The sequence below is a fragment of the Cercospora kikuchii genome (genome assembly GCF_019650295.1).
Source record: "Cercospora kikuchii DNA, contig_00009, whole genome shotgun sequence".
Taxonomy (NCBI): Eukaryota; Fungi; Ascomycota; class Dothideomycetes; order Mycosphaerellales; family Mycosphaerellaceae; genus Cercospora; species Cercospora kikuchii.
This window is the reverse complement of record NW_025408590.1, coordinates 2,035,413-2,046,591: the sequence shown is the minus strand read 5'-3', so window position 1 is coordinate 2,046,591 and position 11,179 is coordinate 2,035,413. Positions and strand designations below refer to the sequence as shown.

At 54.4% G+C, this 11,179-nt stretch overlaps 1 protein-coding gene across 1 annotated transcript; it reads left to right on the top strand.

Moving 5' to 3' along the window:
• Positions 1-10,583: 10,583 nt before the first annotated feature.
• On the top strand, positions 10,584-11,179 carry CKM354_001290200 (uncharacterized protein; the record flags this gene model as incomplete). The annotated part of the gene is made up of 4 exons (XM_044808437.1): positions 10,584-10,649; positions 10,695-10,729; positions 10,791-11,085; positions 11,147-11,179. 4 exons carry the CDS (start codon positions 10,584-10,586, stop codon positions 11,177-11,179), a joined length of 429 nt encoding a protein of 142 aa, XP_044664372.1.

Sequence of the window (11,179 nt, the reverse complement as noted above, 5' to 3'; positions counted from 1 at the left end):
TCCCGAGGTGTTTGTACTTGATCTTCGTTCAGGTCTGGAGAGCTACACACAACTGCAGCTCACAAGAGATCGTGAAGGTAAAGTGGAGGCAGGGCTCAGGGCAAGTCTAAGAGCGTGGAACGATGTCGCGATCGCGATGGCAACACCAAAGGGGCCGGATGCGCTACAGAACGAACGAAGGGGCAGCGTCAGCGAAGGACACAAAAGTGCGCCGGCATTCGTGTCGAGGAGCATCAGTCACACCTTTTACTGGCGTTCACTGCTTGCATACCTTGTCCACTGGCCAGCATTGGTCTCAGCACTTAGCGTCGAGCGTCAAGCGTCTGCCACCAGCGCTTCTGCGCCATACCTTCTGTTGGGAGATGCAGTGTCATCTGGTCCCAAACCATCAGGCTGCAGGACATCGTAGAAGGGCGACATCTGGCGAAGAGGCGGATATCGCAGCTATGGAGGGCGAGGATCGGAGCAGGTCGACGCCGGTCGACAAGAGATCCACACTCGATCTCGCCACGGATTTCGCCTCAGACGCCGACGATTCAAGTCCCGCCTTCGACTTCAGCTGACTGCCATCGAGGTGCGGCGTCAAAGCCACGACTGTCGCCCGAAAAGGATGCCACTGCTTCTTTATTCACCAAGGCAAGCCGCAGCGCCAGAGACGATCTACGGCAGGAATGCAGAGGAGCGGTTACAAGAACAAATGACAGACGGAGCTGCTCAAGCGGCCGTGCAGGCAGTGATCAGGTCGTTCAAGCTCCCTGGTGGCATGCTCGATGAGTGCAGGCAACGTCCTCAATGCACGCATCTCTTTGAATGCCTGGTATTAGAAAGGGCGAGCGGTGTCCAACACTGGCGCTGGCTGGGCCTCGGGTACACTGACCACAGATACTGTAAACCATCACGAGGGCGACTGTCACTGCTGTACTTGCTGACGATGCGCCCATCGGATCCTTATGGGTTTGAGACGATGATCAACGTTCCGAACACATCACTCGCTCCCGGTAGGTCGCCTTCGTGTCATCTTGAACATGACGAGCCTTGGAGTAGAACCATTGGATACGAACAAGTCGACGCTCTTCTGATGATGCGTACAGGCTGCAACATTTTCTTGCCATCTGAGAATGACCGCAGGAGCTAAGGCCTCCCAGGGAACAAATGCAGTCGAGCATCGGACTTGAAATCCAGCTGGCAACAAGGACAGCACCAAGGACTGGAGAGGCAGATCCGCTTTAAAGTGCAGCAAGTTAACCGAATGAGAACAGCGACACTGATTTACGAGCAAGAGGAGAACGACCGGCGTGGACAATGCTAAGTACACCGGAGTGGCAAGCGGCAAGCAGGTTGAAACTGGTATGAGCGGCGGCGGGAGCGTCGCAGTAAGAGACAAGAATGATCAGCAATACGAGAGCTGTGAAAGAGAAGGGCACATGTACATGGGATACAACGACATTGTGATTGGACAGCGAAGGCCGAACTTGAGGGAAGGGAAGTGGACAAAACATGGTGCAAGACCGAAGCTCCGCTCTCGAGCCTGCCGCAGCGGAGGGAGTGCACAGCAGGCTGCAGCGCTGCCGAGAGCTCGATCTATGGGCAGGGGGACCATATCAGCGCATAGCGAGACGGATTCGGAGTCTTATACACGGTAATGACGGCTGTCTGAATCCTGAGCACAATCGGCCGCCACCTCTCAAGCCAAGAAGGCAAGGTCCCATCCGAGGCGCAGTTTGTCGGAATCGGCGTACGTCGGCTTGACGCTGACGGTGAAATCACCACACGATACCTTTCGCCCATGACCTTACCTAACAACAAAGCCTGCAGTGCACGTCACAATCTAAGGACCATGGAAGCAACCCGTGCTACAACATGCTTTTCCTTCGCCGATCGCTCCTCGGTTCCAGCCTAGATTGGGGCAGGTAGACCTGTCATCAGCAGTGCAGCATATCAAACATCAGCTGCTCCTCGAGCTCCAGCCCTTTCCTCTCCGATCCAGATTTTCTTCACCTGTGACTGATCGGACAGACCTGGTCAGACAGACCACGTTCGAAAGTGGGTCGTGAGAGCACGTTCAATGGCTGTTGACGACACGAGTTCGCTGGTCAATGCTTTGGCCAACCTGGCGCCCAAGACTGTAGTCTTCGATGTCGCTGCTGTACGCCTCTAGTCCTCGTCGTGCAACCGGAGAAATTGGAACGAAGAAGCGATGTGATAATACGCCAGCGTCGCGAGGCTCGGTCGATGACAGCGGGGCCTCTTTCTGGACTCAGCTCCTCTTTCATTCAATAACGATATCCACGTCGAGCTCAGCGGAAGTTATATCTGCTCTGTGTTGTGCCTCTGCAGACGCGAAGCATCATGAAGGCAGTAACGTGAAGGGCGCTGAATCTTTGGCGTATTAGATACCTTGCTCATGGTTTCTGTGCTGCAACGATGGCGGGATGCTCGAGAAGAAAATCTATAGCAAGGGATAGGTCGATCGAAGCTGGAATGGGAAGCTTATCAGAACGCAAAGGCTGAGAAGAGAGTGTGGATGACACAGCAAAGCTGGAATGTGGATGTAATGTTTTGAGGTGTGGAAGTCATCAAACCTTGAATGATGCACGGACAGGACTTAGGCGATGAGTAGGCACAACCAAGACGGCGCCGGATCTTGGTGTAGAACTTACAGCATGAAAGCTTCCTCTCCGGCGATACCAAGTTATCTGTTCCCCCTTTGAGCGATCTCCCTCTTTGTTCGCAAAGCGGAGTCTAACGCAGGCTGCTCTCTGGACATCATTGTGGGCTTTATCTCACAACGATAGCCGGATGCGGCCTATGAGGAATGCTACAACGTAAAAGTCAGCCAAGATTCCGACAATAGATCTCTCAATGATCTCCGTGCGGCAAAAAGTCTGCGATGGCGGGCTTCTGACAGTGCAGAACTAAAGGTTCAATCTGAGCTCTGCGGGCAAGAGGCATCCCGGAGCTGATTGCCGCTGCAGCGAGCAGAAGGAGATGGTTGAACAGGGTTCCGACTGTCTCCTACGTAAGATAAAGACGTACTGGGTTGGCGAATGATGATCTCTGCGCATATTGCGCTTGCATGCGGCGAGCTGCCGCTTGGTTTGAAGTTGGGTGTTTTGGATGGCAGTGTCTACAGACAGCGAGCCGTAGGAAGCGCGCTCTCTGCTCCCAGAACTGAGCTCTTGTGGCTTCCTAACGCTTCCAAGACGGACACTGGTGCTGCCTTGTCGACGGAACGACGTGGACAGCTTGGGAATTTGCAAGCTCGCTTCTTTCGTCCTGCTGACAAGGCATCCTGCAGGTCGCGAATTACTTTGCTTTCAGGACGTTCGACTATGCTGTAGTAGAATGCCCATCCTTGAAGAGCCTCTGTTTGTGGCGCAGATATCGAGCGTGAGAGCTGTCCGAGGACCTCAGTTGCGTGTGGCTGTATGAACCCTGCCTAGCGTGTAGCTTTGCTCTCCCGTTCCTGCAAGCTGCGCAGCGAGATATTCACCGGGCCAAAGAATCTGTCTCTTGGAACATCATCCCTCCTAACGCGTTCTCCAGCGAACTATCACCAAATTACGACAATGACCACGAGCGGCGAGGCCAATGCGGAAGACCTTGTTTCCGGCGCGCAATGGTCCCGACCAGCAATGACAATGAGATTCGGCTACCACCGTCTTGGAGTACCGCAATCGTGTTCAGCCTGAAGAGTAGCGATTGACAGACCACCAACTTGAGCGGGCCTTCTCGTCATACAGGAATCATCTACGGAGTATGGCTCCTTGTTGCGCGAAGGCTGCGGGCGGAGCAACACACTAGGGCCGTGACGGCGGAACGGCACAGCACAGTGCTTCGCTGGAACTCAAAACAATCTTCAGATGGCGCAAGAAGAAGTGTTCGCCGCTCAAGGTCCAGCAAACGAGGATCTCGAGAACGACTGTCCAAAGGATCTGCAATACCGAGGACTCAAGTGAGTGTCGCGTCCAGAATACAACCCCGATTTGCGGACTACCTGTCGGAGGTCAGTCTCCCTCCCGCTCACCGCTTTTAACAGGACTCCCTAGTTCGACGACATCCACTCCATCGCCGCAAGTGCGGACATGACACGTCTACCCACGAGCCCGACAGCCGCAGCGCAATCACAACATCACGCCCTGACGCCCAGGATGGAATGTGAAGACACCGCGAATGCCTTTCGAGCGCGAGCGTCTGATCGATCAGTCAGTATCATGGATGCATCCAGCAAGGGTCGAATGAGAGGTTGCTGAACCAGTGGTCATGACTTATTGCAGAAGCTGCGGGCTCCTCGGCTCACTACAGTCTTTCACTTGCAATACCAACCCACGTCGCTCTCCCGCAGGCATCACCTCTGCGCAAGATCCGCCCCGACGAACTATGTGCCTACGGCCTACCAACCAGCCGCTTCAGCCGAGCATGCGAAACCAATGAACATCAGAGGGTCAGGCCGAAGTCGAAGCCGGCAGCATGGATGCATTCCGGCAAAAGAGGAGAAGGACGCGAGGACAAGTCAGTGCCTGAGCAGGCGATGAGTCTCCAGCTTCTGAGCTTTTACTTGGAGACAGTTCCCGGGCCTCGAAGCGACTCCATCTCTTAGAGTGACAAGCTTCCTATGGTCCAGCTGCACTATTCGAGTGACAGAGAGGCACTTACATCCTCAGCAACATTGATGGAGACACACGGTGCGAGCAGCTCGTTTGAATAACTGGACAGCCTGCTCTTGACGCAGCTGAACATTCTGCCTGGAGGAGATCGCAGATATAAAGAGGTGGACAGCACAATTGGACAACCTGTCGAAGACGATGCATGACATCCTTCATCTTGATAATTTCTCCACAGCGGTGGCACGTATCGCCAGCGCCAGCTCAAGGTCGATCAAGGGCAATGGTCATGCATCTTCGAGAAACAGTAGTGGCTCCATGCGGGCTCACGACTTCCAGATCAATGGGTCATGAGCACTCTCAGCAAGATGACAAGCGTTACTTCGAGGACGTCGGCAGGCGTCTACCTGGATGCTTCGGCTGCATCGTCAACTGTCCGCCCTGCGACATCGCCCCCAGCCGCAGATCAAACGCCAACTTCAGCATCGCCTTGCTAGGATCTTCCGACTATCAACGGCCAGCATTGAGATATGGAAGTAACAGCAGCATGCCAGCTGTTGGTCACGACGTTGCGAACTCCCCACCATCACCTTCGACGCTCTGTCGAAAATCGTTTTGGAGCCGTCTGAACCATTCTCGCCGCACCCTTGCAAGAGACGTCAAGACTGCAACGTGTACATGCCAGAGATCCTCCTCTTCCACTTGACCGATACGTCGGGCGATGCCATGAACGAGGAGACGCATGAGCAAAGGTGTGGCCCAGTGTGCCCGAAAGCCCTAGCTTAGTCAAGGATGGACGAAAGAAATAACATTCGGGTGAATGCGCGTTGGATGGAGACTGGTGGCAGCGCGAAACTGGTTGCAAGAGCTACAGCATGCCCTTCTGAGTCGGCAGCAAGGCAAAGATTGGTCTAACAGTCAACGGAGCCAATCATTGCTCCTCAAATCTGCCGATACGCTGCGTGTCCTCCACACTTAAGCCAACAATACGTAGTGCCCATACTGGCCACACAAGAGTTCTACTTTACGTTGTCCTGCGCCGAACACGACAATGTGCCGAGGTGACGAGGTCTGCAAGACAGCCCGTTCGACACTGGCAGCTCGATCAACCACGACTTCTCAAGGCTGATCTAGTGTCATTGCAAACGCGTCCGGAATCGTTGTCTCGAAGTGTTGGCAAGCATGGCACCCGGCAACCCGCAAGACCCGCAGCATTTGCCATATATGTCCCTTCATTGCGGAAACATGATCGATCTGACTAGCCTGGACAGGTCCTGGATAGACACCGCCGGGCGGAAAGTAAGTCGACAAGCATTCCTGCAGTCTACATGTCTCGCCGGATCCTGGAGGTTCGAAGGGATCTGACTACGATGGGCGTCATCCCTGCTGTTTGATGTCTCTGAAGAACAAACATCCCACAAATCCGGCGTCGCTCACATGGGAAATACGCTTACTGTTCAGCAAAGAGTGGGCAAAGCGGCAACGCCGTTAGTAATGATCCAAGATGAATGGAATATCAAGGAGCTTGAAGGCAGGGTAGGTGCTGAGCTGTAGGCCATGCGTCTCTCAAAGCCATCACCATCACTTCACTACCTGCAGCGAAGGCCCACCCTGGTTCTGTGAAGCAGCTCTGCAAAGCTCCGGAGTGGTTTCCGCGAGCAAGAGCTCGACCAAGAATTCCAAGCCCCCGAAGGCGCAGACCCAGAAAGAAGCTGAGGAAATGCACATTCCGCTGAACAACTGGTTTGACAACGACTCCGCCTCAGCTATCAGACCTCACCTCGAAGCAGCACGGTCATGGTCACAGAGCAAAACTTCACAAAGAACGACGTCGAGAGGAATTCTGATCCGCTGTTAAAAGTCATGAAGACATGACTAAGGACGCGGCCCACTACGGCGTATTTGAAGACATGACCATATCCAATCTCAGAAGAATGGCGTTGCCACAATTCACTTCCGAGGCGCTGATGCCGTTCGCACCTGCATGGCAAAGAATAACAGCGGGGCTTTTGGCGGCCAGAGACTGGCGGCCTTCATCTTCAACTGCGGCGACGAGTATCCGAGACTGGCGACAGTTGACGCCTTCAGACAGCAATTCGACACCGGCTCCAGGATATCAGCAGCGCCTCGCCAACAAGGCCGCCGCCTCTTTCATCTCGGTACCGATTGATGCGCTGTTTGTTTCCGTTGACGCTTCCCTGTATTATACCGGACTTGCAGCTTCCTGTCTCTGCATCAGATTCTGCAGGTACGGTATAATACAGGAGATCGTCGGCGAAAACGAGCAGCGCACTGAAACGTACGGAGACATGTATGGTTGCCTTACTGGCGGGGTGCTGCACGGATCCTTCGCGCAGAAAAAAGTGGATGTTGTTGACGGTATGCAGAGCTGCGTTGGACTGATCAGGGTGGAGGGGCGAGACTGGGGAGAGGAGCGGAAAGAGCATGGAAGGTGTGGCTGACGCGACAAGAGGGTGGGTGTTGGAGGACAATACTTCGATGGCGCAGGACGAAGACATGGGAGAGCAGCGAGGACGTGGAGGAGATTGCAGCCGGCGAAATCGATAACAAGATTGTCACAGATCTTCGGCAAGACGAGAGCATTGATAACTGGTGGGTACGAGGCAATATGAGTGCCGTCTTGGACATTTCGATGCCCTGCATCCGTTGATTGTCTATTATCACTAGCAGGACGCTCGATGGTTCCATTCAAGTCGGCAACGAGGCTGGCGCTCGATCTCCTTGTGCTTGCTGAGGTCATCAACACTGGCGAGCTGTTGGCATCAAAGGTCGAGGCACCTGCGAGATATGCAGCGTGAATACATGGCCGCCCGTGTCTGAGGCGACATCGGCCGATTGGAGCTCAGCAGCGCAGGAACGGCGCGCCTGCGATGTCACGTCAGAGATGCATTAAGGAACAAAGAGCGAGCAAGCTTCGAGCAGATCAGATCATCAACAACAATTTGGCCAATACCTGGGCATCTTGACGATTCATACTTTCCCACGCTTTCAAGGCAAGCGTGCACGAATGCCGCAGATCTCAAAGCAGAACGTAGTCTCTTCTGCTACAGCCCAGAGATATGACGAGTAACGAATCGTCTCACTTGGAGGCTGCCTACGACGACGATTCCGCAACGGTCCTGCTGACAGGAAGCCTGAGCGGCAGAACCATTCGAAAGACCATCGCTGCGTACAATGCTGCCTCGCATCTGAGCTGGATCATGAGATGTTTACCCTGCCATTTAGCTTCAACGGTTGCCGCGTTCCTAGTGATATGCAGTCTTCATGTGGGAAGGATGGTCGGGACAGGCCACGCCTGTGGTGAGCAGGCTAGATGTTAGGGCTTGAAATTCGTGTCTAGACTGATAGATATCTGTCCTCCCCGAATGACGATGTTATCTAACTCGGAAATTACCATTGTAGAGCTGAGGGAGGGAATGGACTTTTGTGTAGCTTTCACTGAGAATGCCGCGCAAGAACCGAAACGGAGCATTGACCGGAGCTCGTCACGGCTACGCTTGGTCTGCTGGCAAGCCGCGGCCTGATACCGCCGTCCAGCAATGGATTGTCACAATCCACTTCTGCTGTTGTCAACCGTGGCTTCAGAAGATGCAGCTCACAGCGTCAGAAGTGTCCTCGCTGCCTATCCCGTGCGTATCGTTCTGGCTCTTTTCTCTTCACATGCCTTCTTCACTTGCTCCACCGTTTCTTATTGGCTGAAGAAAGAAAGGCATATGCAAGCATCATATTCTGAGCAGGATCCTACCGTCTGCAAGGCTGCCGCAAGTGAGCATACGCGTTTGCTGGAGTGGTGGCGAATCTTGCTGCGTGTGCAAGGCTTGGCACCAGCATAACTTCCAGCTCGCCGCCCGCTCAATCCTCTCTTCCTCCCATCCACACCACAACAACAGCTTCCATCGACGGTCACTTCACCCACTCACATCAATCAACCCCTTGACCTTGTCATCATCATCACTTCACTCCATCGTGACACCGCCGGCGCCTCATCAAAACAAGCCGCGCACACTTCTTGAGTACTCACTTGGAATCTCCTGGTCACTTCGTACGTTCGCCCGCCCCTCTCTGCCTTCTCCCTGCTAATTATCTTCTCCCTAGTCTCCGCCGAGCTCAATCAGCAGCATTTCACCGTCACAAGCGCAAGCACGACGACGAGCAGCTAGCGGTCAGGTTCCAAGGATTCCTTCACATGCTCGAGCACCACAAGCGCCATCAGCTGTGAACCTCCAAGCACTTTTTCCCATGCTCGAGTTCCATGTGCGCTCCGCAGCTGAAGATTGACCGAGTAATGGCATTCACCCAGACCCACATGAGTCAGCGCCCGTCCTTTGACTTACCTCCGGCCTCATTCGACTTCACTTTCAATCTTCTTCATCAACCTCAACTTCGACCTCCCATCAGCATCCGGCTTAGTCGACACCACCCATCATCACCCTCATCACTCACTTCGTCGACCACACTATCAAGGTGTTTACAACACAAGCGTCGTCGCCGATCCTCGCGCCGATCAGCAGAGACTCTTCCGTCAACTGGCCAGAGTCAAGGTTCGTCATCCTTCATCACCCATCCCTTCTCCCTGATACTGACTAGCCTTAGTCTTCCACCTCCTCACTACTTGCGCTCACTCCATCAGCATTCGCCGCTCACTGGTCATCTCAATGGCCAAGCAGTCCGACGCCAGCCATCCCGCTCCGTTGAGCTCAGACAAGATCAAGCCTCCGCCTTTTGCATGCCGTCCTCATCCGCACCCGCGAATCTCTTCTCTCCGACCGGCAGCCAATTCGACCGCCAAAGAAGACGTCTCTTCGGCAGCCCAGCTCGCTGTTCCCAGCCTGGACAAGCCAGCGCGTCCTCAACGTCGTCCCTCCTTCGATCGCAGCAACCTCAATGCGGTTCTGCTGTCCCAGACCGCCCACGACACTGGATGGATGTCAACGGAGCGTGAGCCAAGAGCAATGAGAAATACCACAGTCAACAACAAGCCTGCGGCTTTGTTTGTCGACGACTCCACGCTCGGTACCAGCACTTCTGCTGCCAACTGTGACGATGGGGAGCTTAAGTACCCACACCTCGTTCTCGGGGCAAGGGGTACATCTCTTTTTCAAGAGTACATCCATCGCATTGAGGGTGTTTCTGGTGCCTCACACCGGTTACTCCTTCGCGGATGGACGGATTGCCACAGATTTCCTGCACAGAGGATGGCTCGTCGTGCCCCGTGTGCAGGGAAACGTCACTGTCAACTGGCAACAACGAATGTTCGTGGAGCCGTGTCTTCTCGAGACCTATTGGCGCCCGCTTCGGTCCGAGTTCGACATCTTCATGCGAACACACCACATTCCGGACATAGAGTGTAGTGCCGTGTCTTCTCGAGAACTACTGGCGCCCGCTTCCGTCCAAGGTCGACATCTTCATGCGAACACACCACAGACGGATTGCCACAGATCTCCTTCATAGACGATTCGTGCTGGTGTGCCAACCCGAACTCCGCATGAAGGCAACCTGGGCCTTGCCACATTCTGGTCGGACAAGCTACTGTCACATTTCACCTGGCGTCCTCATGTTCATTTTGCCCGACGACTCGGCTGTTCCTCGGTGGGCGTACGATGTACTGTGACGATGGGGAGCTTAACGACGCGCTGCTGCTGGCGCAAGGTCACGGTGAACTGGCAACAGCGCAACCGTGGCCTGGTCTCGCAGCAGCGCAACTTCGATGTGAACTGGCAGCAAAGGAACTTCGTTGCCTTGCTGCCGTCTGAAGTCGACATCTTCACCGTTGGCGTTTGGCGTTGTGTATGGGCTTGCTGCTCATCATCCACCACACCAGTGTTGCTTCTGGCCATCATCACCGCCAACCCAGGACTGGGATCAGGTCGCCAACATGCTCAACGCGCCTCCTTCCACCACAACACCACTCCAACACAACCTCATCCACCTACAACAATACCCACACACTACGTCAACATGCCCGTCAACTGGGATGACGCCAAGGAGCGCCAACTGCTCCTCGCCATCATTTCGGCCAACCCAGTCTCCCCAAACTGGGAGCAAGTCGCCAATATGCTCAACGCCTAGTCGGGCACTGAGGACTACATCGGAGACGCTCTCCGGTAAGTTCTCAATCTGTGCCACTCTGATAATTACTTCATCGCATACTGACTTCGCGCATAGCCAGAAGTTCGCGAAACTCAAGAAGAACGCCACAGACCAGTATGGTGACTTCGGTGCCGCTGCCAGTTCCGCTCCGACTCCGGCTAAGAAGACGACCAAGCGCAAGTCGGCCAACAAGGCTGCGGAGGACAAGGAGGATGGCGAGGAGGATTCTGCTGCCCCGAAGATCAAGAAGGCAAAGACGACCAAGAAGTCTGCCTCAGCAGCTGACTTCTCTGGCGCGATCGCTACTACCAAGATGGTGTCTCTGAGGGCCAGTAGGCGGCATCGAGGACTATGCCGCCAACGCTCTTCGGTACGTTCTTGATCTGTGCTATTCTGACTATTGCTTTATCACATACTGACTTTATGCGTAGTCAGAAGTTCGCAAAGATGAAGAAGGCGTCTGA